Source organism: Ambystoma mexicanum, chromosome 7q, assembly GCF_040938575.1.
Source record: "Ambystoma mexicanum isolate Mex_15411 chromosome 7q, UKY_AmexF1_1, whole genome shotgun sequence".
Classification (NCBI taxonomy): Eukaryota; Metazoa; Chordata; class Amphibia; order Caudata; family Ambystomatidae; genus Ambystoma; species Ambystoma mexicanum.
In genome coordinates this window covers 852,360,968-852,379,867 of record NC_090941.1, presented here as the reverse complement: position 1 = coordinate 852,379,867, position 18,900 = coordinate 852,360,968, and the positions used below count along the sequence as shown (strand labels likewise).

Genomic DNA, 18,900 nt, shown 5'->3' with positions numbered 1-18,900 from the left:
AGAATAGAATGGGTGTCCACCATATATTTAGGTGCTTCCATCCCCAGGGACCTTGGCAAGCTTTTTGAATCCAATTTTCCTCCTCTCTTGGCGAAAATCGTTAAGGACCTGGTACGCTGGCCCCCCCTCACTCTCTCGTGGTTTGGTCGCATGGTTACAATTAAAATGAATGTCCTTCCCCAGCTCTTATACCTCTTCTCCGCCCTTCCAATTGTGATCCCGGAAGCATTCTTCAGGGTGTTGCAGGCCCGGGTTCTCCGTTTCATCTGGCGGCAAAAGGGCCAGAGTTAAGGTCTCGACCTTAACTCTTCAGATAGTGTGTGGGGGTTTTGATCTCCCGGACTTTAGGTTATACCATAAGGCAGCCCAGTTGCGAGTACTGTTAGAACATATGAGAGATGATATGGGGACCTATTGAGCTTACATTGAAGACGTTCATGCTCATCCGAAGAAAGTTAGGGACCTCCTGTGGGCTCCCACTAAATCCCTCCCTTTGCAACTCAAGAATCATCCAACCCTTGCCGTCTTATAGGCGTTGTGGAAGCCAGATAAGGACAATAAACGGCTCTCTTCCTGGCCCTCGCCCCTGACGTCCCTCTGGGGTCCTCCTTTTGATCTCGGCTCTAGGGTTTTTTCGTAATTCCGAGGCTTGGTCAGATAAGGGGATGGAGCGGGGGCGTCAGCTTGTCCGCCAGGATGTCTTCATTGAACACAACAAACTGTCGGAAGCATTGGGGGGGCAGTCAGGTTTCTGTTTTTGAGTACTTACGCCTTAAGGGATCCTCACCCAGCCCAGGTGGCTGGCTAGCCTGTCTCGCCCCCTATCCCCCTTCGAGAGAGTCATTGCAGAGTCCAAGTCTAGAAAGGGTTCCCTCTCTAGGAGCTACAGAATTCTCATCACAGCCAATTTGGAGGGTAGGCAGGCATTTAAGCGGCTATGGGATGAAAGGCTGGGAATAGTCCTTGAGGGGCCCACTAGGAGGGTGATCTTTAGGTCCATTTTCTCTGGGTCTTTGTATACTTTGGCCATGGAGCATGGCTTTAAAGTGCTTCATTCTTGGTACCGTCCCCCTGCCACCCTGGCTGAGATGTTTGAGGGGGTGTCCCCGTTATGCCCCAGAATGTGCTTGCAGCGCAGTACCTGGTTCCATTTGTGGTGGGAATGTCTGGTCATCCAGGTGTATTGGGCTGAGCTGCTTAGTTGGATCATGGATATAGTAGGAACGGCCCCTTCCCTCCACCCCATAGAGATTCTCTTGATTACACCCATGCCGTTCATTTGTTTTCCCGGCGCCCTGGTGGTTGCCCTGACCCTGCTATGTCAGTCATTGTGTTCTGGGTCTTTTTTTGTGTCCTGTTCTGTGCCTTTGCTCTGCATACCCATGGCCTGGTTAGTCCTGGCATAGTCATGTGCGGGTGGGAGGGAACGGTGGGGTGGGGGTCATTTTTTCTTGTTTTCTTGTACTGGTGTTTCTTATTGATGTAACCAGGGGTTACCTGGTGTTCTTTGTTTGATTGCTGAAATGCTTAATAATGCTAAAAAAAAACAGGCCAGTGCTCAGTCACAGATCTCTACGCCAGGAGGGATTACAACCCCTACTTGCCGCTCATCACCTCAGCTTTCACACCACAGGATCCAATGCCCACAGACCCTGACCATGCTCTAGACGTGAGTGAAAAATGACGAGCAGGATGAAATTCCAAATACTATCAGATGATAGAATGGCTGATATCATGGGAGTCCCTTGTGCTCCCTCTCCCAGACACACCTCCAATGGAATCCAGGGTACTGGTCGAAGTCCTCATGTGAAAGCCGTGCAGAACAGGGATCTGTCATCAGCTGGACATCCTGCCAGAGGCCAAAAAGATATGGCAAAAGCCTATGATGTGGCACCAACAAATACGAGGCGTGGGCTAAATGCTTGCTAGACACAAAAGCGAACCGAGATTCCCTGTGTCAGCTCCAACCCGCAAGCCCACCGAGTGGTAGTTTGAGCCTTCTTGGCACAAGGGAAACTGCACTTGGCTTCATCTTCCACTCACAGGCCATTCCATAACACCTTTGGGCAGGGGGAAAGCACTAGATGCTATAGGCAAGAAAGAACTACCTGAACAGTGCTTTACCTTTGTCAAGCTAATTCAGACTTCATCTTTGTGGCTTGCAATAATATGTTTTGGCACTAGAGGGAGACTTTGCTTCAGCTTTAGAGCTGAAATCGTTGAGGGTTGTCCCCCTTCTCAAGAAGCCCACACTCGATCCCACGATTCCTGCTAATTTTCTTTCTAAACTATTAGAGTCACTAATCACCTCTCTACTGTCCTCTTTTCTGGAATCTTCTAAGGTCTTTAATTCTGCAAAGGCAGTGTTCGGCCAGGCAGACGTACTGAAAGCGTGCTTGTATCTGTGCAAGATGATATGTCCAGGATGGTTGACTCAGGTGGGGTTGGGGCGCGATTTTTTTAGATCTCTCGGCCGCTTTTGATAGGGTCGACCACCCCATCCTGCTGTCCCACCTGGCACAGATCGGAATATCTGGCCAAGTTCATGCTTGGTTTACCTCTTTTCTATCAGGCCGCACCCAGACCTTAGCCATGCCTCCATTCCTCTCCTCGCCCTGCCTCCTCACTTGTGGTGTCCCGCAAGGCTCTTCTCTATCCCCGATCTTGTTTAACATTTATATCTGAGCTCTGGTATGCCTTATCCGTGCCCACGGCCTCAACTGTTATTCGTTTGCCGACGACAGCCAAATCTTGATAAGTCTAAATCAGGATCAAGCAAGGGTGTTGTCGTGCATTTGTGACTGTCTGAGTGCCGTCGTCGATTGGATGGACCAAAACTGGCTCAAGCTCTGGCTCAAGCTCAACAGTGACAAGACCGAGGTGTTGATGGTAGGCTGTCCCCCAGACACCTCACTATGGACTACTATTTTTTGGGCTGCCTCTTTGGGTCCCCTCTCTACTCCAGTAAGCAAGGTAAAACATCTATGTGTTATTCTTTCTGCCTCTCTTTCTATGTCACACCAAGTCACAGTTGTATGTCAAGCAAGTCACCACCATCTTAGGTTCTTGAAGAAGGTTCTACCAATGATACCCGCATCACTGCACCCTGCGGGAGTCGCAGCACTGGTTCTCTCCCGCTTAGACTACTGCAACTCTCTCTATCTGTTGCAGCCTACTGGTCTGATTCAACGGCTTCAGTGTATACAGAATTTGGCAGCTAGGCTGGCTACGGGCACTCCGTAAGAGCTCATATCACTCCGGTGCTGCGTTCACTCCATTGGTTACCGGTTGCTCAGCGCGTTTCCTTCAAGGCCTTGTGTATTGTCCATGGGGCTATCCATGGTCATGGGGCCGAGTTTTTACAGGCCAAATTTTCATGCTACTTTCCAGAGCATAATTTAGGCTCCTCCACAGCGGATCTCCTCGTTGTCCCAGCATGGGGAAAACCTCCAACCTTTCAGAAAAGCGCTTAAGACCATCCTGTTTTAGCTCTCTGTTTTATGGCCTCCCTTAATTGTTCAGTCTTCCCTCCTCAGCGCCATGATGCCTTCAGGCGACCGTGCGCTATACAAATGAAGGTAACATAACATAACATAACTTTGCACAAAACCTGTCCTGTTCCTGGTTGAATTTCAGGAAGCAAATGTTGTGATCCATGACATGTTGGAGTCTTTGGCCGGATATGTGGACATGGCCGTAAGAGGGATGTGTTTTTGTGCTTGGACCTCAGAATGGCAATCTGGCTCAGTATATGAAGCTATTACCGGAGGTGCAGGAGAAGGTCAGCTCTGCTCATCCTCTGGCCTCACCCTCTTCCAGCCCTCATGAGGGCTGTTGCTATGTTAGCCCAATCATCACAGCAGAGAAACCAACACACAGATGGCGGGTTCCCGAGGTTTCCTGGACAGGCAGAGCCAGAGTGCCAATCAACAAGCAAGGAATCAAATTTGAACCAGCAAAGAATTCTTGAGCACTGCATCAAACCAGTCCTAAAAGCTGAAGGTGTTACGTTCTCCGAGTGCCAGCTGCACTTTTCACCAGTCAGTGGCAGGGTGCCCCACCTTCCACCACCGTGCAGGGAAATAGGTTTGGACCATTGGAAAATGTTAGTTGTTAGAAGCGGATTCGGACCTTCCCCTTCCCTGTCCCCCCTCTTAACCCTGCACCCAACAATTTTCATTGAACATCATAAAAGACATTTGAAAGTTGTTGAAGCTTGATGCAATATTGCAGATCCGATTGGAACATTTGTCACATGGTTACTTCTCCTGTTTCTTTACACTCCCCAAAAATGACAAAGTAGGATACAGACCTATACTCAACCTCTCCAGCTTCAATGAATTCCTCCCTAAGGAGACGTTCAAGGTGATAACTCTGGGACAGATACTATAGGCCCTTATGGCGGAATATCAGTTGGGTGCTCTAGACCTGCAAGATGCATGTATGCACATACTAATATGGAAACCAGATACAATTATTTGGCTTTTTGATGCAGAATTTTCACTATCATTCCAAAGGACTTCCCTTCGGAGTAAGCTTTATTACACGGGTCTTCATCAGGGTGTTGGACGTTCTGATGTCTCATCTGCATCTACAAGGAGATGCATAGCTACCCGTACTTGGACGACTGGCTGATATGGAGCGCCACCCCATTGTGGAGGGTGGACTCTGTCAACCATGTCATATAACTGGCATATGCACTGGACCTTACTGGAAAGTTATATTTAAATGCTGATTTGCAACATGCTCCGTTATCAGCCCCATTCTGTGGCACATTCCTAGAGTATGGAGGAAAGGGGAATTGTCCCTTCTGTAAGTAACCTTTTCGTTGATAACATTGAACCATGTACTTGCAGAGGAGGTCCCAAGCATACTTTGCACTACAACCGCCCATTTTGAAGTACCAAAATATGTGATGTATGATGAGCAAATAAACCAGCAGAGAGCCGCAGTGGGGCTCTGTCCAGTACCTATCAGACTGACAGCACCTATTGAAGTACCGACACCTAAGAAAACCTGGACAGTGAGGTACCCATTGAGAAAACGATATCGACAAATGAGACAGAATGATGATTGTCAAAATGCAATACCTGAAGAAGCCAAGAAGATACTAAAAGAAGATGAATGGTGACGTCACAAGAACCGGGACTGACTCACATATAGAAGATATGACGACCTGTGAATGATTAACAGAGACGAAACATCATGGATAACTGACATCTCAAATCTAAAGTTAAATAATTGATGTCAAATGTCGGAAACTTATGCCATGAGCATGATGAGGATATTCAGCCAATTTAAACGTGTACATATGCAAGGAACCGCAAGAATTCATGAGGCTTGCTTAAGCTTAATAGTAAGATAGATTGCGGCAAGCGTCACCTATACATATCTACCTCAAAAAGAACACTTTATACACCTATACTTCCACTAAGCACAAGAGCAGAATCAACCAAAGTTTATTAAAGGTCTCAAGAGGAGAGCCTCGCAGCAAGCAAATCAAGAATTAAAGACAGAAAGAAACTCAGACGAAGGCAAGTCATGCCAAAAAGTCAAGGTCGTATCGGCTGAAATCGACCCACAGTGGATACAATTAATGAAGAGAAGAACAGAGTATCCTATTCAGAAAGGTCAAGATAAGCCACAAATGGCAGATGGCTGGCAGAATGAAATCAAATGCACGAATTGCGTGAAGAATAAGACAATTTCACTGTGTTGGAATCACGTGACCGAGCAAGCAGAAGGGATGAAACTTTCACACCTACGCATGGACTTGTGCCATGCCCAAACACCTTAACTTTTCCAGACCAAGAAGCCGTCTCAAGGCCAAAATACAAAGAAATAATTGACACAGGACCAGTGAAGAGATGATTTATTGTTGCAATAATTGGAGGGAGGCTGGGGGTGCAGACGAACTCCCTGCACCTGGCCGGCTATTCTGCACGCTGCTAAGCTAGTGGATGCCAACCCAATCATAGTGGACCAAGTAGTCTAGGGTCCTATAGTTAGTAGAACCAATGGGACGTCGTACTTTTAGTGACGTCTACAGTAGCCATTTTGAAGGAAGGGCTTAGATGCCCCACCTGACACTGTTTATCCAGTCCCCTCACTTCGTTACCATACACAGATATAGCACCTATATTAAAGTTACCTTCTTAGAACAAATAGAATTGCATGCCAGATTTAAGCATTACACGTCAGTGATGACGAGTCTTTAGTATAAATAATGTGTTTTTTATGAAATTAACTAGAGTTGAAGCGAGAAGGAAGATCGAGCGATTGCTCAGATTCATAAACTCCCCGTTTTTGTACTTGTCATTAAACAGACTCCCTTTGCCAAACTATCGAAATTTTCATTATTGATTTGATGCGAGAGTATTAATCTGCATCCCCATCTATCTCGAGGGTGGTGCTACTCATCTTAAAGTGCTGTTGGGGCACCCCAAGCTCTATGGGCCGGCTGGGGTCCTACTGCACATACTGATACGGGCAGGCTTATGATTTGGATGTGAGAATAGAATGGCTGCAACATAAATCGCTCCATTTACGAAGGTAATATTGTGTTTGCTTCCCCAATATTTCATTTTAACGTGGTCACAGGGTATGGATGGATGCTCACATGCTCCGTCCCCAATGCGCAAACAGCCTAAGAAAACTGCACATATACTTTGTAGGCTCCTTACAGTTTCTGAGTTTGGATACATGTTTCATTTTTTGTCAGTATATCAAATAGTGCATTATGTTAAAACAGAATTTCAATTATTTGCAGACTTCAGTGATGAATCGAGATGTGCAAAAAAAGGAGCATAAACACTATCTAGACCTGACAGACGATTCGGAGGACGATCGAGCCATGGTAAGGAGTTACATATTCTCAAAACAGAATATGATGCTCTGCAAAAGCTGTTTGTTGTAACAAGTGTGTCATTTGTTCGTTGATGCTTTTTGTTTTTTTTGTATTGCATTGAAACCCTGTAGTCTTCTATTCAAGATATTCCATCAAAATATCAACAAATATAATATAACAAATTGCATAAAGGGTGAGAACAGCACTGAGCTAACATAATAAATGAAGGAAATGGAGATAATCATCGCATTGTCCCCAGAGGTAAAAGCCATTCATAGTTTAGTAATGCCCCACATTTTTGTATCTTTCTAGTGTGAAAAATGGCTACATTACAACCAGTATTTCTTCAAAATGTCCTTGTAGAACCCCTTCAGGCATCTGAAATGTTAGCAGATGTGCTGCTTTTCCTTAGACAGCATGTCTCAGCCCTTTTTTCCCAACGCCTCCTGAACTTTCTGAAGTCATCAACTAGACGTCAATTGTTGATCGGTTAGAACAGGGTAACTGCTAAGTTTAGTAAAACAACAGCAACTGCTTTAATGAAACTATTGAGCTTATACTATCAAATTAACAAATGTAAAAAAAAGAAGTGACATGATGCAATCAAAACACAAAGAACTTATGTCATGAATAATTGAATCTTTAATAAGCAAACCGTATAAGGTTAAAATCTGAAATCACTGTGCAGATGCTTGTGATAAAAGCACACGTCCCTGCTAATCGCATGCCTCATGGAAGGGCTGGCAGACAGCATGGACAGCCTGGGGATTACTGGTGGATTCTGCAAAATTCTCTGCCTTTCATTACAGAGGTCAATAGAGCTGCTTTGAAAAGAAGCATCACCCAGCATGCTATGAAGCAGCAGTACAGGTTGAAATAGACTCCAGTGTGCTATTGGTTCAGTCCAGCCAGAACAATCCATTTATAGACACTTTTCCGCACCCTTAGCTTCCAAGTGCAACCTGACCATTCATACCATCGGTACCAAGATAAAGCAAACTCTGGTGTATATTTGGCTTTTCTGTGCATCCATGTGTCCATCCCCACCAGATATAGTTTTCCCACCCTCCGCCCCAACATCTTTACTTCCAAAATAGACCATGTACACAGAGTTCAGCGTGGCCGCACCGGAACAGTTTCCATCCTTCGCTCTATCTGCTCCTCATCTGAGCTGCACCATTCTTAATCGTCTAACCAGGATTCATCTTAAACCTTTGAAGGCCTACATTGCAGAAAGCTGTATGGATATGTGTCATGCGATAATCGGAGCCTTATGTAAGCATTTAACATCCCTCATGGTTTAACTGCGCAAATCAACCCCAGGGTTAGTCCTAAGTGACCCCCCCACATGAGCAGCAACTTTTGCTACAACAATTCCTCGATTAGCTCAACACGCAATTCCGCTTTCCCGTTCTATAGCTTTGAAATGGGCATCCCTGCACCAGAGCTCCTAGTCCATGGCCTTTTTGCTTAACCGCAGTGGGCTTTTGAAAGTGGCAAGAATACCTTACAGCTGGAGTAAGTAGGGAGTTGTATCAAATTATAATCATTATTACAAAAGCATTTCCTCTTTTATGCAAAATGCATATCGAACCTTCATTTATAAAACTCATGCAATCTCTATGCAATTTCCTTTTAAGGGTTTGTTGAGCTTGTGCAATAGACAGACGTATTGCCTGATGAGCCATTTGTAGAGGTAAGCACAGCATCATAAGCAGACGCCATACAAAGCATCAGTTTGCCTAATAGGTCCACTCTCTCATAGATTCAGGGAGAATGGTATCTAGTCTCAGCTACCCCTTTGTCTTCTAAGCAGGGCACAAAAGACGTGAATTTATAACAGTCTTAAAGCCATTTCAACTGGGAGTAAACATCTAAAGACTTAAATGGTGCTTAAATTAACCACCCCATCTGGCAGTCTCGTACAGAGGCTCCCACTTGGGCTTTTCCAATTTGTAAAAACATCTGCCCGAATCACAGGGCAGTAACCCACTCCACCACCCCCTCACCCACAGCGAACCAATCTGTACCGCGCCTCTATTTCACTTGGTTCCAGATGTTTTGGTCATGTGGTGCTTTCAGAAATTAGGAAGATAGTTATATGATCCCTTTTGCACCACGTTTATGGCAGTGTAAATCTATTAAAGATTATTATGAATCTGTGACCCCTTTGCATAGTTTCTGATTTTTGATACATGTGCTTAATTGTTTTTCTGCATATCAAAGAACGTATTTTGTTAAATTACAATTTCATTTATTTGTAGACTTCCATGAAGAATCGAGATACTCAAAAAAAGGAAACAAAACATTTTACAGAGATGATAGATAATTTCGAGGACGAGCGAATAAGGGTAATACAAAATTCCCAGAAATTGGGCAATATACATTTTCAAAATTAGTTTGTAGTTGCAAAAGTATGTAATTGGTTATGTTTTTTGTATTTTGTATTTCATTGAAACGCCATAGTCTTCTTTTCAAGTTATTTCAGCATAACAACTACATTACAAAACATATAAAATTGCACAAAGCATGAGAAGGTGCACTGAGCTAAAAAAATGAATTAGGGAAAGGAAAGTAAACATTGGATGGCCTCCAGAGGTAAAAGCCTTATATAGTGTGGTCATTTCCCACATTTGTGTGCCTCTCTATTGTGAAAAGGGCATATAGCATACAATCAGTGTCTTTGCAACCAAATTGTAGAACCCCTGTGGCATTCAATATTTGAGCCAATGTCATATGCTTCCGTAGATAGCCCATCAACTGTTGTGTACCTCATCCCTATTTTCTCTTCACCTTTTCACTAAACCAGTCATCTCACAGACCTCATTTTTGATCGATTCAGACCAGGATAGCTACTTAGGGCCTCATTACACGGTAGGCGGTAGGGATTTACCGGTACCGGTAAAATACCGGTACCGGTAAATCCCTGCCGCCTTACTACGAGGTCCCTTAGCGGGTTGGAGCTTTAACGCCTGCTTTTTGCAGGCGTTAAATACCAACCCGCTAAGGGACCTCGGAGCTAATTACGGCACCGCTAAATTGCGGTGCCGTAATTAGCGCCTTCCCCATTCCCATTGAGCCCTATGGGGCAGAAATGGGAATGGGGAAGGGCAATGGCGGAAGGGGGATTTACCGCCCCTCCAACCTTGTAATGGGGCGGTAAATCCCCTTTCCGCCAAGGCGGTGCCGGTATTTTACATGGCTCACCGCCTACCGTGTAATGAGGCCCTTAGTGTTGTACCTAACGTATTAAAATGTTTCTGCTATTAACATTGATCTGGCTAGTTTTAAATGTGACGCTTAGGAATACACTTCTATTGCCATCTTCTAGTCTCTGTTTTTCAGATCACTTTACTACTGCATTTAATAATTACTTATGCTCTTTGGTATTACTTTTGAATCTAAAAGAAGTTTATAAACCTTTACAGTCTCTCCAAGCTATCCAAGTACAACACATGTCACTGTAAGTGTGCCTGTTCTCAGTTCAATCACAAAATATTGATTGCAATTATGCACTTTAACACATCAGTGCTTACATTTCATTTTGTTAAATGCAATGGGCATCCCCTTACATTGACCATTGCGCTGTGATTGTAATTCTATACCCTATACGGCAGACAAGGAATTTAAAGGGAGTGGGTCGTTTTACACACAAAGTGGGAGGCTATTTCTCACATAAAGGGAATCAAATATTTTGGCAAATAAATTAATGTAACTGTGCTAGGAATTGGGATTGGGAAAGCAGTATGTAAGATTCTGTAGCTCTTATTTTCTTCCTTAACCGTGCATCATCAGGAAAGAAGGATTTCCCCATTGCAAGATGGAGATATAGTGAATGGGAATTGATTGGTTCAGAGTGCAACAATGTGTAGCATGGATGGAACCATGTAGAAATTCTAAACTGCCTTTATGAGGGCATAGATCCTACTACAAATTGTTGATGGCCCAATCCCCAAATCAATTTTGCAATCATAGGGACGATGTGGAGCTAACTCCCTCATCAAACACTTCAAATTCTCTATAACATTCCAGTAATTCTCCCACAATTGCCCCTACATAATGCCTATTCAAAACTCCCCCTGCCAAACAGGCTCCAACTTTTATCATTCCCTGCATTCCTCAGACAGGATTTGTGACACAATTCTGAATTAAATGTTGCTGTCCTGCGTGCCTAATATTTTAGAGGGTTATGTAAGGTCAATCACGGCATATCCAGAATAATCTTTAACTGAGGGGCATCTATTAGTTCAAAATTATCTCTTTCCAATGTGTGCCTGCCACAAATAATTCTACTAGTAAAGTGTAATGTGTTTTAAGTCCAGTGTATATTTGAGTTCTGTCCTCTGCTCTCACCTGCTCAGGCCAATTCTTCCGCTAATGGGTACCTTCAATTGGTTTGCTATGTCAATATCAATAGAGTTCCCTGTTTCTACTGAATCAAACACACATGAGCCTCCACATCTCAATGTGTCTTCCAAATACAGGGATAGGTTCAAGGTAATATACGGAACAACCGTCTGCAGAACGTTTGCTACTTGTTACCCTCTGCCAATGCCCTTAGGATTTTGTTTGGGTGTTTGAGGACAATTTCCCAAAAGGTGACCTTCCCCACAATATAAATGAAGATTATTCTGCCTTCCTTCTCTCTCTTCTTTGGACAGTTGCCCTCTACCCTCCAAAACATACCTCCTACGCTCTGACTTCCTCTTACTCAATTTACCATCCACCTGCATTACTAAAAGTTTTAAATCTTCATAGGTGGTGGGTCTTTCGACTATGACAGCCAACGCATCCTTTAACTCATCTCTCAACCCATGGTAAAACAAAGACACCCTCTTTTCTTCAGGCTAGCCAATTTCCAATACTAATTCTCTAAACGGACTGATATAAATAACTAGATCTCTTCCTTCTTGTTGGTCACACATTTTACTGTATTCTGCCAAAAACTGAATCAAAGTTTGTAATTCCGGGGCCACTGCCAAATCCCTTGGGAGGAGCTTAGGGGGTTACAGCATGATAGCTCCCAGAACAACGTATTGGACCAACCATCTCCTCCTTTCTAGAATTCTCAGTCCATGTCTCAGGATGTAGTAACTTGACTAGAGGTATCTAATACTTTCACAACTCATGAACTCAACTCTTCTGACCTGGAGCTAAGCGTTTGGGCCTCCCCAACTCCTCACCCATCTCCCCTAAAGTATTTCCAAGGGGAGACAGGGTAAACTCCTCGAAGTCCATGTCAACCTGGACAGGAAGTCATTGTGGTCCTTTCATCCTTTCGGGTCCCAGTTGGTGATCCTGTAGAGGTTGCTGAACCCCACAATCCCCCTAATAGTGTACAATCTCCACACTTCGCAGGGGAAAGATAACGTGGACAAAATAACAAACGGCCAGCCTCTGCTTCCATCCTTTCCAACTTCTGGGCGTAGGATGCTTTTCTGAAGTCTGCGACACAAAATATATGTATGCATTACTTTGAAGGTCGACATTCAACAATACCCACCCTCCTTACCAGATTTTCCCTTATGCCTGGTGTTAGGAAAGATTTCCCTTAGGTGCAATTTTCCCTTCATTTATGGACCCCCTCAAACGTTTTGCTTTTGTTTGGCTAACCTAAGCAGACTTTCCAGTGGAGCACAGCCTTCTTCTGCACTCCTGGCCTTTTCCTCATCTGTTATGGGGAAACTGACATGTCCTTCAGACTGTCGGTACTGGAAAACTATGTTTCCCTTAGTCTTTGATTATGTTGCCATGTGTTGGTAACATTTTATCTATGTGCCAAGTACCTTACAGTAGCACGCATAGGGTTCCTTTTGTTTTATGAGCCTAGACACCCTCTAAGGATTTTTTGGTGATTGTACAAGAGTGCCTAGGATGAACTGGTGGAAGCAGTTTACTTTTATTATATATTTACTTCTTTTTAACTAACCATATGGCGTTTACAGCGTTTGGCTCAAGACTGTGGCCAGTGCCAAAAATGGCCGTGCCACAGAGTCTTTTGTTCTGTCCTTAGGCCATCTTGTCCCTTTCCCTTCCACCAGGTCAAGTAGACCTGGGAATTCCTTATTTGGGCATGCACCCTCCTGCGAAAACCTCAACTTTCACGGGCTCCTGCATGTCACATGTGCTAGTGACCAGGAGAGGATTGGGACTGCCTGGTCCCTATCCACACTACTGGTGCCAGTATGTCTGGTATGCCTGAATGACTGGAACCACCATGGGCCAGGATTGATCCACGCCTGGCGTGAATGCAAGAGAGCAGATCATCGATTGGTTATCCCAGATTTGAGCGCAAAATGAATCTTGGATAAGAGAAGGGGCTCTGCATCCATTCCATGTCGATCACCTGTAGTTCACTCCGAACTACAGAAGGAGGCAGGCATCCTGAAACGCTAAAGCAGACCCATGGAACCTCCAGAGGCATGATGGAAGGTTTGCCACCCTGAGCTGCTTTTGTCCCATCGGCCCCGTTTTTTTGCATCGATCACTGAAGACCTGCAAGGGCGCTTCGACCCTTTGGAGTAGTGGGAACAACTACTCTCTGCACCTCCTGATACCCTCCAATAGAGCCTCTTCGGAAGTGTTCCTGGGCCATCCAGCGAACTGACCAGCTCGAACCCAGGGTATCGCCTAAGAGTGCTGCCGTCCTGAGTTGACACTCAAGACTTAAGTAATTGCCAGGTTGTGGTCCTGGGCCCTCTCCCGCCAAATGCCGTAGTCCTAACTCCTCTGGGCCACGTTTTAAGAGACAGCGCATTGTGCAAGCATTTGCGGTCCCTGTGACGGTCGTTGTCGGAGCCTTTCCTGCCTGCCCCCCCCCCGCCGTGCCCTGAGACGTGCTGCACTGCAACAGTCCTCTTTTCTTCATCGAGAGCTGAGAAAAGGCTACTGTCCTGCCACGGACGATCGTCCCGCAGCCGCTGAGTGCCAGAGCAATGTGCAACTGCAGGGGTTGAACCTACAAGCGACCTGGCCTAGACTGGCAAAGTTTGTCCCAGACTGTGTCGAGGGTGAGTAGCTGCATCACTTACCGGTGGCCCCCTGGCATGGCCATTTATCTTTACGCATGAGAATCGCTAAAAAGATGCTCGCCTTAGCTGGGCTAGCCTGCACTCATTAGCTATCCCCAAAACTCGAAAGTCACTCTGCCTGCAAGGGTAGACCCTCCTCGAATAGTAGGACACTGTTCTTCATCACCTCAAACCCCTTCCAGAACTGCTACAGCTCCCCGAAGAGGACACGCTTTCTCTCATTATGCCCGACCGTGCATTTTCAAAGCACTCCTGTACTTTTGGGCACAAGGCTCCCCACTTCGTAGGACTGGACTGCTTAAGTTAGGGATCGATTCTGAAGAACTGCATAATGCTATGTTTGTGTTAACCTACCCTGCTGGTTGTGGCTGTGTTTTCCCCTTTACCACATTAGGCGAAACGTAACTGTATAAATGTTAAATAGCGGGAGGCGTGTGGGGTAACTGTTTTATATTACTGTGGTCTATTTGTGTTTCATTATAAAGGCCTATAATAAATGTAAATATTTTTTTATATACACTTGTTTAAGCGTATTCTGTGGACATTTACTGTGTGTGATCATTGTGGGCTTCTGATCGCTTTCACCCCTCCTGAGACTTAGGGCCTGATTCACAGAACATTTTCCTATAGGATTGCACCATTATAAATGCTTCTGTGAATCAGGCCCTTAGTCTTGACCGCCTGACAAGCTACAGTGATTGGTCTGGCTTGCCCAGAAGGTTCCCCTGTTCCACTAAACTGGGGTGGCCTCCTAAACTTCTGCCCACCAGGTCAGAGTTTAGAAATTCATCTTAACACCTGCCAGATTTACTGTGTGCTGAAAGGCTTTCCTTAACTGTTGCTGAATTACTTGTGCACTCACAGTGCATTTAGTCCGTGTATGCCCATAGGAATGTTTGCTATGTTTTGCAGAGTTCTTTTGAAAATAGTTCTTGTATTAAGAAGGCTAACATTTCAGTTTTCATGCGAATGCTGAATACTAGTGTTGAGCTAAATTGATCCTCATCGACTCCAAAGTGTCTGGGACAATCTATCAAAGCCCTTAACATGCTTTGGGTTGAGGAATTGAATGATGCCTTCTGCACCATGCATTGGAAGCAAAAAGAGTACTCATATTACTCCTGGGTACATAACTCACCGTCAACAATTGGCACTTGTATGATATCTGCAGGTATGATCACAGAATGTAGCACAGGGCCCAAAACGTTATCTGATCATTCAACTGACACTTTACCATTTGACTGGCACGACATATCTAGACTGGGAGGCGCTATCTGATTTAGCATTTAGAGAACAGCTGATCAAGGAATCAACATTTTTCTTGAAAACAAATGCTGGCTTGGTGAGCAGTGCTGGCATTTTGTGTCATTTATACTTTCTACTAACAGACCCCCACCGCCTCCTGCCATTAGGGCTCCACCCACACTAACCAGAAACAAAAAGAATATCACTGTGGACAGGCTCATCCCAGCCTTACTTCCTACCCTCAGCCTGCTCCCAGACAACACCGATCCCGAGAGCCTGGTCGAGGAATACAACAAAATTATGACCACCTCTCTGGACCAGATCGCCCCCCTCAAACTCAGACCAAGTAAGTTGAAAACCCACTTGAATAAGTGGTTTACACACTTCCTAAAAAACCTAAGGCAACAAAAAAGAAACTGCGAGGCTGCCTGGAAGAAACTTCCATCAGAAGCCAACAAGATTAAACTTACCAAATTGTCCTCCCTTCACAAAAAAGAAATATGTCTAGCTCTAGCCAAACGAATATCCTTCGACACGCGCATATCCAAAGCCAAGTCTAACATGAAAGAACTGTTTACCATTCTTAAAGAAATTGAGACCCCTATAGCATTACCTGACACCTGCAGTAAAGATAAAAAATGGTGCTCAGAAATCCAACACGCCCTAGTCAATGAAATAACCACCTTACAAAACAAAATCTCCTGTAAAAAAGCTTCTCTAAACGAGCTCCCTCCACCCAAAACATCTGAAAAGACCAATGCTGATGAATCCACTAGATTCAATTTCATCAAAGTTTCTATTCTCGAAGTGGAAAGAATCATTCTGTCTCTTAAACCCTCCAACTGTCAAGGTGATCTCTGCCATGTGCAGCTCATTAAGGGGTATTACCCAAATTGTTTGTTTAAAATTGTTCGACTGAACAATTGACCGAATTTAAAGGGTCACAATTGACCTCTTCACATATATATATATATAATATATATATGGGTTTTGGGGGGTTTGGCGTTGGGTCGGGGGTTGTGGGGGGTTTCCCCCCACATATGTTACAATTGACCTTCACAATTCGGTCAATTGTGAAAAGGTCAATTGTAATTCGAACAGTTGTAAAACGAACAATTCGTATACAACCCATTAAGGATGCGGCTAGAGATTTATCACCCTTCATAACAAAACTCGTCAATGCATCCTTCTCTACTGGCACCATCCCTACCAACCTTAAACAATCCTGGGTACTCCCACTCCTAAAAAGACCTACGCTTGATCCATCTACACCTACTAATTATAGGCCAATCACGACAGTGCCCTTCCTTCTAATAATTCTGGATAAGGTAGCATATATACAATTTCAAAAGCACCTGGAACAACACCACCTACTAGGAGCCAGACAATCAGGCTTCCGTCCCCAACATGGAACGGAGACAGCCCTCATTGATCTCAAGACCCAAGTGGATGAGCTTAGAGATAATGGCAAATCTGTCCTACTCCTCCTCCTAGATCTCTCAGCTGCGTTCGACCTTGCTGACCACACTATTCTATGCAACCATCTCGACGCAGCAGCACACTTTTCTGATGACGCTATCACCTGGATTAGATCCTTCCTAAACGGTAGAACTATGAGGGTCTTCTCGCCTCTAGCAGAGGCCGACCCCATACCTATCAACTGCGGTGTGCCTCAGGGGTCTTGCGTCTCACCTACACTCTACAATATTTTTACCGAGCCCCTTTTCGATGATCTGGATCATCTCGTATTGTCAGGTTTCCTGGGGTTTTGGGTGATTGTGGAGGTATGGTTATCTGTTTTATGCTCTGTGTTTATGCTCTTTGGTTTGGGCCTTAACCTTGTTGTACAGAGTGTGGAGAACTTCCCAATCCAAAATGGAGATCTCAAGCAAGTTCAGTGATTGGCTAGGGGTAGGAGAAAAGGCATTGTCAAAACATTCTAAACTGCCTTTCATTGTCAGCAGCCCAGCAGGGAGGTCCTATGTTTGGAGTTCATGTTTTTAGAGACTTTAGCTGGGCCCCTATGCTGGAGTTGGAACAGGAGAAAGTTTAGGAGAATTGAGAATTCGTGTTATTATCTTCATTCAAAGAAAGAAGCAAGCTAAGTGACTTTTTATGACATCTTTCTTGTTTTTATTCTAAAGGAGGTCTATGCTCTGTTATATATATATATACTTCCCAATTTCCTGTTTCCTTTAAAGTGTCTAGAGAAAAAACTAGATTTTAGTTTGTTCCTGTTATTTTGAAGAGTTTATCTGTTAACGTCTCGTGCGCGTGCCGTTCCATGTCAGCGCGAGTGAGTTTGAGTCTTCATTGGATGATTCACGCATACGTCGAGAAATAGCGTATTATTTCTGAGCACAGAATACTTTCTATGCTCTCGCGAAGCGTCGGTCGTGGTGAGGAAGACATCTTACGTTGTCTGCGCAACTGACAACGTGTTAGGCACAATTAAAGAAAACTTTCTTTTTGTACCGCTTCGTTTCTTCAATACTAACTAACTAACCTTGCGCGCGTTCTTCATAAGGAACCTTCGTTTTCATAACTATTCCCGATTGACTGCATTACGCATGTGTGCTTTATAAAGACTTTCTTGGGAAAACAAAATGCTGTTTGAAAACGCATGCGCATAACTGAATTAGGTACTGTCCTTGTGAGGAGATGACACTATTCTATTGCGCATGCTCAGTTACAGTTTAACTCTTAAGTTGGAAACGCTATGTTTTTACACATGCGCACTTAATGGAAAACAGAGTACAAGACACTATTCGAGTGTACATGATTAAATTGAGTTTAAGGCTTACGCTGGGAACGCTATGTTAATATACATGCGCATTTTAAGGAAATAAGAATAACAACGTTTGACTTTGCATGCGCTAGCTTAATTATATTCAATTTTAATACAAAAGCATTTTTTTCATATTAAAACAAGGACCAGCAGGAAACTTTTCTTTGAGCTGGATTGAATGAGATAGAGGAGTATGAAGCTGCAATAACACTTGGAATTCTGACTGCATCTAAACTGTTATTTAAAAGAATACCCAGAGTGTTTTGTTTAGCAGTCTTCAGTTCTCCTTCTACAGAGTCTCTGAGGTTGACACAGTGACTGTCTCTCATCAACTCTCATTCAGTAAGAATAGTAATCCTCTAAGAAATCAAAAGAGGAAATTCAGGTATGGTGTTGTGTTTATTTCTTCTTTGGGATATAACTTTTTTTTTTTACACAAAAAAGGTCAGTGACTAAATAGTTATTTATTGATTTCTTCTCCATAGGTTGAGAGCTTTCCAGAAGTGGAACCAAACCTGAAGTTTGTTATTTTGTCCCAGTTCCCCTTTTCCCTCGGGGATGCTTTCAGCTTAACTGTTTAATCAGTTACGAGGGTAGCATCTGTAGGGGACTGTGGGGGCTTAGCAGCTTCTGCGAACAAAAAGAAGATATCGAGATAAAGCCTGACAGGTATCACCTACACTAACTATGCAGATGATACCCAGATCCTCCTCCCGCTTTCGGGGGGTTATGAAAAGGATTTGGCCTTGGTAAATAGAGTGTACATCATCATCATTCAGGCATGGATGGCCACGCATGGTCTATGCCTGAATGATGATAAAATGGAACTCATCATCCTGGGCACCCCCCCTAACCTAAACAGACTAGGCTCTGACTACTCCACATTCATAATTGATGGCAACAGTATTAAAGTAGAACTCGAGGTAAAAACGCTAGGCTTCTACCTTGATTCAAATCTCTCATTTACCAAACAGGGTAATTCCCTAGCA

General features: G+C 44.2%; 1 protein-coding gene across 5 annotated transcripts in view; it reads left to right on the top strand.

Moving 5' to 3' along the window:
- Positions 1-18,900, top strand: part of DEUP1 (deuterosome assembly protein 1) — a 688,113-nt gene that overhangs the window by 480,435 nt on the left and 188,778 nt on the right. For all 5 annotated transcript variants that reach the window (XM_069639298.1, XM_069639300.1, XM_069639299.1 and 2 more), the window contains 2 exons: positions 6,770-6,856; positions 9,112-9,198. In XM_069639298.1, coding sequence (XP_069495399.1) covers positions 6,770-6,856; positions 9,112-9,198 — 174 coding nt within the window. The remainder of the gene's footprint in view (positions 1-6,769; positions 6,857-9,111; positions 9,199-18,900) is intronic.